At 38.6% G+C, this 16,736-nt stretch overlaps 1 protein-coding gene across 1 annotated transcript in view; it reads right to left on the bottom strand.

Moving 5' to 3' along the window:
* LOC142150627 (uncharacterized) overlaps positions 1-16,736 on the bottom strand; it is a 209,826-nt gene that overhangs the window by 13,296 nt on the left and 179,794 nt on the right. The window contains 1 exon segment of the mRNA XM_075205823.1: positions 2,505-3,328. Within this exon segment, the coding sequence (XP_075061924.1) occupies positions 2,505-3,328 (824 nt within the window).

Raw genomic sequence — 16,736 nt, 5'->3', positions numbered from 1 at the left:
CTACAAAGGATTCCTCAGACCCTTCAGACTTAAACAATTTAAAAGCACACTTCTTCCTTTGCATTTCTTTCCTTATCTTTTTATTTATCTACATTGGTTTAGACTTAGATCTTTTACATTTATTTCCCATAGGAATGAACTTATACGTGTATGTGTCCAACAATTTAATTCTATGCACTTTATAGACTACTTTAGCATATTAAAATTAACCTTTCTAAAGTTGATCCCTTATACCGTTGCTTCTGGAATCTAATTTCAAATGAGACCATATTATGATCATTGTTTCCCAAGTGCTCCCTTACTTAGATATTTGATATTACGTCTACTTATTTGTTATTACTAGGTCCAGTATAGTCCAGTTTCTAGACGGTTCATCTACTAATAGGGACATGTCATGGTCTTTTAGCGTGTTCAGAAACCTGTTGCCTGTAGCTGCACCGCAGGTCTCAGTACTCCGATCAATGTCTGGATAATAAAAACTCCCCATAATTAAAAACTGACCTAGTTGTGTAGCCTTTTCAATTTGCTGTAGAAGTTGAGCTTCCTCAATCATACTAATAACTGGTAGTTTATAGCAAATCCCTATCAGCAACTTCTCTGAACTTTTCCTCCACTGGATATTTCCAGCCACAATGTCTCTATATTATCACCAATATTCTCGTCAATAACTTCCTGAATACTTGGTTTTATCTCTGGCTTAATATAAAAAACATACTCCTGCTCCCCTTTTATTTACCATATCCCTCCTGAAGAGAGTATATCCTTCCAAGATAACTGTCCAGTCATGTGTATCATCCTACCAGGTCTTCGTAATGCCTATAATATCATACTGCTCATTCATTGCTACTAGTTCTAATTCCACCATTTTACCTGTCAGGCTTCTTTCATTTACAAGCATACACTTAAGTCCATTGCCTCCCTTAGGTATTCCTTTTTGCTTTAACAAAGGCCTCTTCTTATCGGCTGTGCTTCCATTTCCCCCCTCTCCACCCCCTTGACTCTTGTTATATTCCTCCTTACTACTCTAAATGTCTATCCCATAAATTCTTGCTTGACCCTCTCTCCAGAAGCCTAGTTTAAAATCTCCTCCAACCTTCTAACCATCCTCTCCCCTAGCACAGCAGCCCCCTCCTCATCCAGGTACAATCCATCTCTACAAATAAGATGACAACTGAGCGAGAATTCTGCCCAGTGCTCTAAGAATCCAAAACCCTCCTTCCTACACTCCTCCTGACTTTTAGCCACGCATTAACCTCCCTAATCTCCCGCTGCCTCCCTGGACTAGCGCAAGGTACAGGTAGTAGTTCCAAAAAAACTATTTGTTAGTTATGTGTATACATTTAATGTGCTGCTACTTAAAATAAAAAAACCAATAAAAAACAGAATCTACACATTTATCGAATTAGGTTTTATTCAACATTAGGTGTTATAGAAACATCTGCCAGTAATGTAAAGTGTAATTACAGAGAGTCTATATGCAGGACAGTCCTATCTGATTTGTATCACTATGTACTATGTGACTGTTTCTTAGTTATGTGTATTCTTGTAATGTGCAGTAATCTATGAAGGATCTTTATTAGTAGCCTGGAAAACAATGTGAGCTCCTTGGGATTTATTTAATAACATGGTGAGAAGAACAAGAATGTGTTGTAGCCAATAGCAACCAGATATCAGCTATTAGCAGCCCGGTGTCATCAAACCAACTAATGTGATCATCTGATTGGCTGCTATGAAATACAGCAACCAATGTTTTACTTGCATCATGTTACTAAACAGTACAAAGTAGTTATGTCAGAGGGAGATAAGACAACAATAGAAAGGTATGAAGGAAAGAATAAGAAGGAATAACAGGGACCAATAGGAGCACTTCTAGTGTGATACAGGGTAGTGTGCAGTGTTCCTGTAGAAATATTCAGTACTCATAGCTCAGTCTGTCATAGAAGGGATCCCAGTACTGAGAAGAGCTGGTGGAATTCTCTACTGGATAGAAAGATCTTTCTTCTCCTAGTCCCAGCACCTGGATGAACAGAGCAGCAGTATATTACAGAGCTCAGGAAGGGATGCTCCATTATCATTGTTTGTATATATAGTTCTAGTTCAATGGAGACCATCCCGGGGGAAGATACCCACAAGTCTAATAACCAGACCTCTTCAGTCTTCTTTGACATTTAAGGCTTTAGACTTTGATTTTAGATAAAACATTTGTCACATGAAAAAAAATGAAAATTGCCTTTACCCTGTATGGATCATATGATGATACAGCAAGTTAACTTGGTTATAAAATGTATGTTACATTCAGTATTCTCAGGGTGACTCTTGTGTGTGAATCTTCTGGTGAGTGACAAGTGTTATCTTTTGAGTAAATCACTTGTTGTATTCAGAGCATTTAAATGGTTTTTCTCCTGTGTGAATCCTCTGATGTTCAACCTGATGTGAATCCTGAGTAAAGCACTTGTTGCATTTAGAGCATTTAAATTTTTTTACTTCTGTGTGAATCTTCTGATGTTTTACAAGATATGACTTGTGGCTAAAACACTTACTGCATTCAGAGCATTTAAAAGGTTTTTCTCCAGTATGAATCATCTGATGTTCAGCAAGATGTGATGCCTGGGTAAAGAATTTGCTGCATTCAGAGCATTTAAATGGTTTTTCTCCAGTGTGAATCCTCTGATGTTCAGCAAGATGTGAAGCCTGGGTAAAGTACTTACTGCATTCAGAGCATTTAAATGGTTTTTCTCCTGTGTGAATCCTGTGATGTTCAGCAAGATGTGAAGCCTGGGTAAAGTACTTACTGCATTCAGAGCATTTAAATGGTTTCTCTCCTGTGTGAATCCTCTGATGTTTTGCAAGAACTGACTTGTCAGAAAAACATTTGCTGCATTCAGAGCATTTAAATGGTTTTACTTCTGTGTGAATCTTCTGATGTTTTACAAGATATGACTTGTGGCTAAAACACTTACTGCATTCAGTGCATTTAAAAGGTTTTTTTCTTGTGTGAATCCTCTGATGTTCAGCAAAATGTGAAGCCTGGGTAAAGAGCTTACTGCATTCAGAGCATTTAAATGGTTTTTCTCCTGTGTGAATCCTCTGATGTTGAGCAAGATGTGAAGCCTGGGTAAAGAACTTACTGCATTCAGAGCATTTAAATGGTTTCTCTCCTGTGTGAATCCTCTGATGCTTTACAAGAACTGACTTGTAAGAAAAACATTTGCTGCATTCAGAGCATTTAAATGGTTTCTCTCCGGTATGAATCCTCTGATGTTTTACAAGATCTGACTTGTAGGTAAAACATTTGCTGCATTCAGAGCATTTAAATGGACGTCCTCCTCTGTGAATCCATTCATGTTTTACAAGTTCTGACCTTGTTTGAAAACAATTGTTACATTCAGAACATGGAAATGACTTCTCTCCTTTGAGACTCATCATGTGTTTGATTAGTAACAAGTTACGTGTACAAGGATTCTCGTATTGAAAAATAGGAACAGTTTGTGTGAAAAACTTGTAGTTAAAGAAGAATGGTGGACGATATGACTTGTTGGTTGTTGATGCTCAGAGAACAATGTCCTTTTCCGAGAAGTCTTCTGTTCTCAATGGGAATCCAGCTCATTAATTCGCCTGTCATAAAAAAAGATGATTATATTATTATTTAATAATTACCCCGGGTGAACCTACATTAACAGTAGTAGTATTATATTGTACAAGGAACATGAACTATATTTATATGCATTAACAGATATGACTCAGATATTGACCATTGTATTCATCTTTGTGCACATTGTCACATTATTGGGACCCCATTTGCCAGTTAATTGTGCAGATAAGAGAACTCTATCCTCCCACATGAGAAGCCAATACTTATTAAGATAATACACATAGTCTATTAAGAGATTATAAAAATCACTAAAAATTTGCAAAGTGCTAGTGAAAATATCCTGTATAACCGCACAGTACTGATAGATTATACACACGATCCCACTATACTGATGTAGGGCATATTAATTTATATTACACACATGGTAAAGCAGTACTGATAGATGATATATATATGTGTATATAGTACTGATGGATAATACATAAATATTTATTACAAACATGATTCAACAGTACTTATAGAAATGTATACATATATATTACACAAAGGATCCCATAGTACTGCTACAGTACTCGGGTAGAAATTCTTTATTTCCATCATACATTTATTATCACACGTTCAATGGATGGTTCATGAAACTATTTGGGCTTAAATTTTAAGTTATTGTTCAACAGGAGTTGATTTAGATTATGTGGTAAGTATATTATTCCTGTATTTACTCTATGTATCCTGTCTATCTATCTATCTATCTATCTATGATACTATTTGAACATATAATTATACTGCCAAATTTAGGATTAATTAGATACATAATATATAAAGTGTGCTATCTGGGTATATAAAGTACAAGTCATATAACCCCAGCCTCATTTTGCAAAACAATATTTGCTAATAGATAATACAACAATCAGCATATATAACACATAGTAGTGTACTCTCACAATTATAATTCTGTTAGATTGCAATACTAACTGTATAATGGATATAAAGGCAAGAACACATCACACATTGCTAAAAAAAAAGACAATATCTGCAACATAATATCTGCAATCATTTGTACATCTGTGAATATATTCTGATGCAAAATATAATTACCTTATTCTGCAGTTTTCTCTTTCTCTCTCTATTCCTCCTGCTTATTCTTACTGTTCCATCCTTCCAGCTCTCCAACCACCAACTAACTAACACCAGCCTGATACAGCCTATTTATAGTCATTACTCCCCATCTCTCTTCAATAGTTTCTGCGATGACCAAAAAGTATTCTCAGACTGTTTGTCACCTAAGGTCACATAGTACAAAGGAAAATTCTAATTAGACCTTGTCAGGTGGTAACATCTTGCATCTTAATTAGATCACAGCAGTCTCCAACATCCTGTTATGTAAACAAATGGACCTTTTGTTTAGGATCCACCTATTGTCTAGGCAGACAGTGTGACCTGTTAGGGTCTCGGAAAATATGTAAATTTTCTTTCCTCCCAGCAGCTACACATCCTTCACATGTAAATGAGATATAAACATTCCTAAAGTCACTTACTAGAAAGGAAAATTCTAATCAGGTATTTGGCAAATTCTTTCATAATTAGATCATAGTAGTCTCTGATTCCCTGTTATATCAACAAATTGACTTTTGGCTTAGAAGTTACCTAGGAGACAGTGTGAGCAGAAATACCTGTATTATATATCAGCTGTAACTCTGATCCAAAATGATTCACTTTTAAAAATAAGCCATATAACACACACACCTTGTAATAAAAACAAATAAGCCATATAACATATGCAACCTATAATAAATACAAATAAGGCAAATAACATATACACCTTGTAATAAATATAAATACGCCATATAACATACACACCTTGTAATAAATATAAATAAGACATATAATACAAATACCTTATAATAAATACAAATAAGCCCTATAACACACATCTTGTAATAAATATAAATAAGTCATATAACACAGACTTGATAATATATATAAATAAGTCATATAATACACATCTTATAATAAATAAGTCATATAAACACACAAACACCTTGCATAAATATAAAAAAGCAGTATAACACACACACACCTTGAAATAAATACAAATAAGCCATATAACACACGCACTTTGTAATATATGTAAATAAGCCACACAACACACACACACCCACCCTGTAATAAATGCAAACAATCCATATATCACATACATTGAAATAAATATAAATAAGTCATAAAACAAACACGCTGTAAAAAATACAAATAAGCCATATAACACACACTTTCTAATAACTAAAAACAAGCCATATAACACACACCTTGAAATAAGCACACACAAGCCATATTACACACACACCTAGTAAGATATATAAATGAGCCATATGACACACACCGTGCAATAAATATAAATAAGCCAAATAACACACACACCTTGAATTAAATACAAATAAGACATATAACACACACATCTTTTAATAAAGACAAATAAGCCAAATAACACACACACCTAAAAGAAATGCAAATAAGCCATATAACACATACCTCGAAATAAATACAAATAAGCCTCATAACACACATCTTGTACTTGCAACAAGGTCACATAGTACAAAGGAAAATTCTAATTAGACCTTGTCAGGTGGTAACATCTTGCAGCTTAGTTAGATTACAGCAGTCTCCAACATCTTGTTATGTCAACAAATGGACCTTTTGTTTAGGATCCACCTATTGTCTGGGCAGACAGTGTGACCTGTTAGGGTCTCGGAAAATATTTACATTTTCATTCATCAGAGCAGCTTCTCATGTACACATCCTTCACATGTAAATGAGATATAAATATTCCTAAGGTCACTTATATCAACAAATGGACATTTTATTTAGAATTTACCTAGGAGACAGTGTGAGCAGAAATACCTGTATTATATATCAGCTGTAACTCTGATTCTAAAATAATTCACTGTTAAAAATAAGCCATATAACACACACACACATTGTAATAAATGCAAATAAGTCATATAACACACACACCTTGTCATAAATATAAAAGCCATATAACACACACACATTGTAATAAATACAGATAAGCAATATAACACACAAACACACACACCTTGCAATAAATGCAAATAAGTCACACACACACCTTGTAATAAATAGAAATAAGTTATATATCATACACCGTGTAAAAAATACAAATAAGCCGTATAACATACACACACTGTGAAATAAATAAAATATTGTACGTTCATACAATATAATACAATACTTTCAAATAATCCTTAATATAAAGGCTCAACTGCTCTTTCTTCTTATAAATCCTCGACCAGGAAACACAAAGGGATAGTGATAATAATATGGTAATAACATCAAGGTATGAAAAGCAGGCTCTACATATGGACGCAAGTAATATTCAGTGCACATGCGCTGTAGTGAAACGTGTTTTTTCTGCCATTAACAGGGCCGGACTGGCCATCTGGCACTTCTGGCAAATGCCAGAAGGGCCGATGGCTATATGGGCCGGCCCGACTCCCCCTGTCTTCTTGGTGGCTGGTTCCAGGAACCAGCCACCTCTGCTGTGCGCTCCCCAGCTCCCTCCCCTGTTATGCTGTGCAGCCAGTTACACTGGTGAGTGGTGAGTTTCCATTTTTTTTTTAATTTGCTTTTTTTTTTACTGAAGAGGGGGGGGGGTCGCGGGGGTGCCGCGATTTTCCGGGGGGGGGGGGGGGGGGTCGCGGGGGTGCCGCGATTTTCGGGTGGATGGGGGGTGCCGCAATTTTCGGGGGGGGGGGGGGGTCGTGGGGGTGAGAGCCAGGGGGTGCTGGGAAAGGGGGTGAGAGCCAGGGGGTGCTGGGAGAGGGGGTGAGAGAGCCGAAGGGGGTGCTGGGAAAGGGGGTGAGAGAGCCAAAGGGGAAGGGGGTTCTGGGAGAGGGGTGAGAAAGCCAGGGGGTGCTAGGAGAGGGGGTGAGAGAGCCAGGGGGAAGGGGGCGCTGGGAGATGGGGTGAGAGAGACAGGGTGGTAGGGGGTGCAGGAAGAGGAGTGAGAGTGCCGGGGGGGTAGAGGGTGCAGGAAGACGTGTGAGAGAGCCAGGGGAGTAGGTGGTACAGGAAGATGTGTGAGAGCCAGCGGAGAAGGTGGTGCAGGGGGTTAAGTGAGAGGGACAAAGGAGAAGATGGTGCAGGGGCATAGGTAAAAGAAAGTGTAAAGGGAGAGACATCTTAAGAATGGGAATGTCAGGGATGCAGCCATCATAAAACACAAGTAGTAATGAAGAATTAAAATGCACAGAGGGGACAAGTGTTAAAAAAAAAAAAAAATCAAGCCTTCATACTCCACCTATATTTTCTATACCCCCACTCCTAAATTTCTGCTTCGACCACTGCCCTCTATTCCTGCTCCCGACTGCCTGTTTGAGCTGACAGCTGCTGATCCCTCCTCGCCCAGCGCGCCCACTAGGAGAACAGAACACAGGATGCCATAATCAGGTAAGTTCATATATTTTCTTGTGTGCAATATGTTTTTAACCATCCTTTCTTGAACTGGGGACACTGCAGCGTATCCAATAATGTTTAACACTATGTATTGCTCAGTATTGCGTTGTAATGTTTTTTGCATATTTATCTGTACAGAGATTTTTAATTAAGAGCAAAAAACATTGCTTGTCATAAATTTTATCTGTAATTGTGTCAATATATCTATTTTTGTTTGTATTGTAAATGATGTATTAAGCTGCTCTTGGGACTCACACTCAGTATCTGATATGCTGTACCAATTTTTATTTGTGAATGAGTTTTTATCTGAGCTTTACTAATGATTTGGGAGCACTACTATGGCATAATATGATTTGTGGGCACTTCTGCATGACCAAATATGAATTGAGGGTAACACTATGTGGCATAATATGACCGTGTGGCACTACGATGTGGCATAATATGAACTGGGCACACTACGGTGTGGCATTATATGAACTTCTGCCAAAGGCAAGTCTTTCATTGTTGAATATGACGGGAGCCCAAAGAAGTTGCTGTATCGGGGCCCAAAATTCCTCTTGTTAGCTCTGCCTGTGAGTCAAGGGGGTAGACGCCTCCAGGTAAATAATCTAAATGTTTCCTATCTAATCAAACTGATGGATCACATCCAATTATTTCTCACCCACCTCCTCTATCCCCCTTAATTTATATACTGTGTTATTTAAAATGAATAGAAAAGACGCATATCCAATTACTGTAGTAAAACAAAAATATTTTTCTCTGACATTTTGCTGTAGATGGAAATACTTTTAATACGGCTGCGTGGGTTCAACTGATCATTCAATAGTTATGTTTTTTTTTAGATATATTTTAGTTTTATTTCATGTGGAATGATTCATGAAAATTCTGCCATTACTATTTAATTGAGGGAAAAGGATACCTGTTACCTATATGTGTGTAAGTACTCTGTTCGTTGTTGCTATTTTGTGGGAGATTTGAAAAAAGCAAAACATTGTTTCCTACAGTGGCGTCTGTATAATTGGTGGTATTGCTGTAGTATGGGGCGGCGTGGTGGTGGCAATGTTGTAGTGTGTTTGGGGCTTAGTATTGCTAATAAGTAGGAGAGGGTATTGCTATAATGTGGGGGGGTGATGCTGGACACTGTAATGTGGGGGGTGATGCCGGTTGCTGTAATGTGGGGGGTCATTCTGGACGCTGTAATGTGGGGGGTGATGCTGGATGCTGTAATGTGGGGGGTGATGCCGGTTGCTGTAATGTGGGGGGTGATGCTGGATGCTGTAATGTGGGGGGTGATGCTGGATGCTGTAATGTGGGGGGTGATGCCGGTTGCTGTAATGTGGGGGTGATGCCGGTTGCTGTAATGTGGGGGGTGATGCTGGATGCTGTAATGTGGGGGGTGATGCTGGTTGCTGTAATGTGGGGGGTGATGCCAGTTGCTGTAATGTGGGGGTGATGCTGGATGCTGTAATGTGGGGAGTGATGCTGGACGCTGTAATGTGGGGGTGATGCTGGTTGCTGTAATGTGGGGGGTGATGCTGGTTGCTGTAATGTGGGGGGTGATGCCGGTTGCTGTAATGTGGGGGTGATTGATGTAGTATGAGTGTGTGTGGGGGGTTATTTATTGCTGTAATTTGGGTACTAATAATGTATTGTCATGGTGTTTATTGATGTAATTGGGGTGCTAATAATGTAATGTTGAGGGTCATTAGGAGAAATAAATACCCCCCCCCCCCCACACACACACACTCATACTACATCATGTTGTACTGCACCAGCATCAGTGTGCAACAATATAGTGCATGGAACCCACAACACGTGGGCCTGTGTGCTTTAAATGCCAGGGCTGATTTTTAGTCCCAGTCCGGCCCTGGCCATGAAACGCACTCTGCGTCCAACTGTACATTAATCCTTCAGTGTCTAATTCTAGACTTCCATTCTTTTTCTGTATGTACCTGCACCTTGCCATATTTGAGTGTAATTGTCTTCTGCATATTTAGATACCTACACGATATTACTTCTTTTGTTCTGCCTCAGTTCTCAGTATGTTTTTATTCTATTTAATCTAAAATGTGCGTAAGTGTAATTTTTAAGACACAATTGTTCTGAGAATCCTCATGTATAATGTAGGGATGTGCACCGGCGACTTTTGAGGTCTCGTGTTTTGTGTTTTGGATCCGGATTTTCGTTATTTTTGAGGTTCGGATTTGTCTCGCAAAACACTTGACGAAAGGTCTCGGTTCGGATTTAAGGTATTGGATTCGGATTTTTTTTGAAAAAAACATAAAAAGTTTAAAAATCAAGTTTTTGGGCTTATTTTCACTCCTAGGCTATTATTAACCTCAATAACATTCAATAACAAGCATTTCCACTAATTTACAGTGTATTCTGAACACCTCACAATATAGTTATTAGTCCAAAACGTTGCAACAAGGTATCTTTCTGGACTGCGTAGAGGAGTGGGTCACCACAATATATATTAAAAACCCTGAACTTTTATGATTCGCACCAATAATTGTACCTGGACTGCGTAGAGGAGTGGGTCACCACAATATATTAAAAACCCTGAACTTTTATGAATCGCACCAATAAATGTACCTGGACTGCGTAGAGGAGTGGGTCACCACAATATATATAATAAGAAAACCATCAACTGGTTTGATTCGCACCAATAAATGTACCTGGACTGCGTAGAGGAGTGGGTCACCACAATATATTAAAAACCCTGAACTTTTATGAATCGCACCAATAAATGTACCTGGACTGCGTAGAGGAGTGGGTCACCACAATATATATAATAAGAAAACCATCAACTTGTTTGATTCGCACCAATAAATGTACCTGGACTGCGTAGAGGAGTGGGTCACCACAATATATTAAAAACCCTGAACTTTTATGAATCGCACCAATAAATGTACCTGGACTGCGTAGAGGAGTGGGTCACCACAATATATTAAAAACCCTGAACTTTTATGAATCGCACCAATAAATGTACCTGGACTGCGTAGAGGAGTGGGTCACCACAATATATTAAAAACCCTGAACTTTTATGAATCGCACCAATAAATGTACCTGGACTGCGTAGAGGAGTGGGTCACCACAATATATATAATAAGAAAACCATCAACTGGTTTGATTCGCACCAATAAATGTACCTGGACTGCGTAGAGGAGTGGGTCACCACAATATATATAATAAGAAAACCATCAACTTGTTTGATTCGCACCAATAAATGTACCTGGACTGCGTAGAGGAGTGGGTCACCACAATATATTAAAAACCCTGAACTTTTATGAATCGCACCAATAAATGTACCTGGACTGCGTAGAGGAGTGGGTCACCACAATATATATAATAAGAAAACCATCAACTTGTTTGATTCGCACCAATAAATGTACCTGGACTGCGTAGAGGAGTGGGTCACCACAATATATTAAAAACCCTGAACTTTTATGAATCGCACCAATAAATGTACCTGGACTGCGTAGAGGAGTGGGTCACCACAATATATATAATAAGAAAACCATCAACTTGTTTGATTCGCACCAATAAATGTACCTGGACTGCGTAGAGGAGTGGGTCACCACAATATCTTAAAAACCCTGAACTTTTATGAATCGCACCAATAAATGTACCTGGACTGCGTAGAGGAGTGGGTCACCACAATATATATAATAAGAAAACCATCAACTTGTTTGATTCGCACCAATAAATGTACCTGGACTGCGTAGAGGAGTGGGTCACCACAATATATATAATAAGAAAACCATCAACTTGTTTGATTCGCACCAATAAATGTACCTGGACTGCGTAGAGGAGTGGGCACTGGGCACCACAATAAAATATATAAAAAACCTTCAACAGGTCTGCATTACACTACACATACGGCTGCTCCTCCATCCTCTCCATCATATACATGTTGGAGTTTTAGCGTGTGACAACCTCTTGTTTTTGATAATGTCAGTGCATTTTGAATATTTTTCAATTTGCCCCACACCACTGAATGTACTTTATCTATGATACGCGTGGGTGAAGCTGAACCACTAGTCATGAACACGGGCCAGGGCCTAAGCCGTTCCTTGCCACTCCGTGTCGTAAATGGCATATTGGCAACTTTACGTTTCTCCTCAGATGATTTTAAGTTTCTCTTTTTGCTACTTTTTCTTAACTTGGGCTTTTTGGATTTTACATGCCCGGTACTACGAGATTGGGCATCGGGCTTGGAAGACGACGTTGATGGCATTTCATCGTCTATGTCATGACTAGTGGCAGCAGCTTCAGCATTAGGAGGAAGTGGGTCTTGATCTTTCCCTACTTTATCCTCCAAATTTTTGGTCTCCATTATATGTAGCACAAGATACTGCAGAATGTGTGAACTTGGTAATATTGCAGTACCAATGGACTTATAATGCTGGATTGGTTTTGCAAATTTGGTTATAATTATTATATATTTTTTATTTTTTTTTAATTTTTTATTTTTTTTTACTTTTTTTTTATTTTTTACAAACTTGGGAATAATGGGGAAATAACTATGCCCTTAGAAGCACAGAGCACAGGACACAGCACCACTGGACTGAACAGGACACGGCACAGGACCCAGCAGCACTACGGAACTCAGCAGGACAGAGCACAGGACACAGCACCACTGGACTGATACTGCAGAATGTGTAAACTTTGTAATATTGCAGTACCACTGGACTTTTACTGCTGAATGTGTGAACTTGGTAATATTGCAGTACCAATGGGCTTATACTGCAGGATTGGTTGTGAAAATTTTGTGGTAATTAAAAAATATTAAAGTAGTTTTTGGTATTTTATAAAAAAAACTTTTTTTTATTTTTTTAAACACAGGGGAATATTGGGGAAATAACTATGCCCTTAGAAGCACAGAGCACAGGACACAGCACCACTGGACTGAACAGGACACAGCACAGGACCCAGCAGCACCACTGACCTCAGAAGGACAGAGCACAGCACACAGCACCACTGGACTGATACTGCAGAACACAGCACAGCACAGCACAGCACAGCACAGCACTAAACAGCACAGCACTAAACAGCACAGCACTAAACAGCACAGAACTAAACAGCACAGAGGACCACCTAACACACCCTCCCTCTACCCTGATCAATGCCCGAGTGAAGATGGCGGCGACTAGCGGGGAATTTATAGGATCCGAGTATCGCGAGATCCGACAACGGGATTATGAGTCAGAGCCTCAGTTTCACTTTTGAATTTGGCGCCAATACCCGGATCTGTCTCGGATCCGACTCGGATCCGCAACGTTCGGGTGGGCTCGGATTTCAGAAATCCGAGCGCGCTCATCCCTAGTATAATGTAGAGAAATTACATTTTAAATTTTTTTAAAAACAACACATACAGCAGGGGAATGAGCTATTGTCCACGTGTCCTGCAATGAGACATATGTCATGGAGGTGACTGTGAGAGAATAATGCAGACATCATTTTCTTGCAGTTATCATTGTGTCATGTATATCACTGCTGTCCATGTGGCCTGGAAACCCTTGTACTGTCATTATTGGTGGTATCCAAATTATGCTCAGATACATGGCTGTCAGTGTAATTATTGAAGCATGAAGAGGATAGGAAGAATTGTGTATTGGAAGGCACTCAGCGATCTTCTTGTTAACAATAAAAAAACTTTTACTTTATTAATATACTTAAAATATACCTCCTAATTGAATAGCGAAATAATTATTATTATTTCGCTATTCAATTAGGAGGTATATTTTAAGTATATTAATAAAGTAAAAGTTTTTTTATTGTTAACAAGAAGATCGCTGAGTGCCTTCCAATACACAATTCTTCCTATCCTCTTCATGCTTCAATAATAGCTATCTGTGTAATAGTGCAGCACCCAGTAAATTATTCCAACATTTATAATTATATTTTGATACTGGAATAGCGATACCTAGTGCAGTGGTACCCTCCTGTCAGTGTAATTGTCTGTTCTCTTTGGAGAACTTTGATTCTCAGCTAAACAGATTTTTCGTTCAACTTCAGATTCTAATTTCCTCAAACATCATATTTCTAAGTGATTAGTACTGGCAAAAATGTAACTTTCTGATTATTGCTGCAACCAGCCACATAGAAGACGTGCATTACTAACTATTGTCTGTCTGAAATATAGGACCTAGCATTGATGCCAACATTTTGATCTTAGTGTCATAAGACTCCACCTAGTATGTGAGTCTCCCACATGCTATATTATAACTAGAGATGGTCACTGACCCCCGTGTTTTGGTTTTGGATTCGGTTTTGGATCTGGATTACCGTTGTGTTTTGGTTTTGGTTTTGGTTTTGCAAATCCGCCATTGCGTGTTTTGGTTTTGGTTTTGGTTTTGTTTGGTTTTGTTTTGCTATTTTGTTGGAAAATACATGTTTTTGTGCCTAAAATAACCCAATTTAGTGCTCCAACTGTTTTAGAGATAAGTAATCTAATTGTTGAGGTAATAAATCATCCAAAAAAACTGTTTAATTCTTCGTTGGTAGGCCTTCGTTTATTCTACACACAAAACAGATTGTCTTCCTCTCCATCTATGCATATTGGCAATGCAGCCATCGTCTTTGAATCTATATTACACCCTACACTTATAGTTAAATATGTAAAGAAATGGAAAAAGACAGTTTGCTTTCTGTCTCTATAGGCCCCCCTCCACTTTTTTAAAAAAACAAAAAATTCAGCCGTTATAGACTGTACAATATTAATTGACATGGGGAAAGCCAGTTTGGTTTCTGTCTCTCTAGGCCCCCCTCCACTTGTATAAAATACCAAAAAATCCAGCCGTTATAGACTGTACAATATTAATTGACATGGAGAAAGCCAGTTTGGTTTCTGTCTCTCTAGGCCCCCCTCCACTTGTATAAAATACTAATAAATTCAGCCGTTATATACTGTACAATATAAATTGAAATGGACAAAGGCAGTTTGGTATCTGTCTGCATCAGATCCTCTCTCCACTAGGAGTAAAATAGAAAACTATTCAGCCGTTATATAATCTAGAATATAAATAGAAATTGAGAAAGGCAATTTGGTATCTGTCTGCATCATAATCATCAACATCATCATTAGCGCCCTCGTCGCCTACACAAATCTCCCCCTCATCCTCTTCTAATTCCAAAGTGGCATCCTCAATTTGGGTATCACTGGCTACACTCGGGCTATTAAGGCACACATCAGCAGAATGCTCACGATTAGACATCCCACTGTTGGATGGACTCTCCACAGGGATTGTTGTCATTTGTGAATCAGAGCAAATATTCTCCTGTAATGCCTCACTGTTATCTTGCAGCTCGGCTTTGACGCGTAACAGTAGTTGTGCACCAATTGTAGGCTGGGTAACTTTTTGGGATCTGCCACTAATAGCCAAAGGTGAAGGCCTCATTCTCTCTTTGCCACTGCGTGTGTAGAATGGCATGCTTGCAATTTTTTTTTTATCGTCACTTAACTTTTGCTCAGTTACACTTCTTTTTCGCTTCAATACAGTAAAAATTTTTTTGGTTTTTGTTTTTTGCACTAATTTGAAAACACTCTGTTGTTTGACATCGCCTTGGCCAGATGACGTACTGGGAACACTAACATCAGGACTGGTGACAGAACCTGGTTGCTCATTCAGATCATATGTGGACTGCTTTGAATCCATTCTGAGCGCAAACCACTGGGGAGTGCTAAAAATTATTTAGTAGATTCTGCTGACAGATATGACTTTTGACAGCCAGAAATATTAATGCACAATTAGGGAGGACACCCCAAAAACACTGAGGAGTGCTAAAATTTATTGAGTAGATACTGCTGACAGATATGACTTTTGACAGCCAGAAATATTAATGCACAATTAGAGAGGACACCCCAAAAACACTGAGGAGTGCTTAAAATTATTGAGTAGATACTGCTGACAGATATGACTTTTGACAGCCAGAAATATTAATGCACAATTAGAGAGGACACCCCAAAAACACTGAGGAGTGCTTAAAATTATTGAGTAGATACTGCTGACAGATATGACTTTTGACAGCCAGAAATATTAATGCACAATTAGAGAGGACACCCCAAAAACACTGAGGAGTGCTAACATTTATTGAGTAGATACTGCTGACAGATATGACTTTTGACAGCCAGAAATATTAATGCACAATTAGGGAGGACACCCCAAAAACACTGAGGAGTGCTAAAATTTATTGAGTAGATACTGCTGACAGATATGACTTTTGACAGCCAGAAATATTAATGCACAATTAGGGAGGACACCCCAAAAACACTGAGGAGTGCTAAAATTTATTGAGTAGATACTGCTGACAGATATGACTTTTGACAGCCAGAAATATTAATGCACAATTAGAGAGGACACCCCAAAAACACTGAGGAGTGCTTAAAATTATTGAGTAGATACTGCTGACAGATATGACTTTTGACAGCCAGAAATATTAATGCACAATTAGAGAGGACACCCCAAAAACACTGAGGAGTGCTTAAAATTATTGAGTAGATACTGCTGACAGATATGACTTTTGACAGCCAGAAATATTAATGCACAATTAGAGAGGACACCCCAAAAACACTGAGGAGTGCTTAAAATTATTGAGTAGATACTGCTGACAGATATGACTTTTGACAGCCAGAAATATTAATGCACAATTAGAGAGGACACCCCAAAAA

This window comes from Mixophyes fleayi, chromosome 4, assembly GCF_038048845.1.
Source record: "Mixophyes fleayi isolate aMixFle1 chromosome 4, aMixFle1.hap1, whole genome shotgun sequence".
NCBI classification, from domain to species: domain Eukaryota; kingdom Metazoa; phylum Chordata; class Amphibia; order Anura; family Limnodynastidae; genus Mixophyes; species Mixophyes fleayi.
The sequence above is the reverse complement of the archived record's forward strand: the minus strand, read 5'-3'. Positions and strand labels throughout refer to the sequence as shown.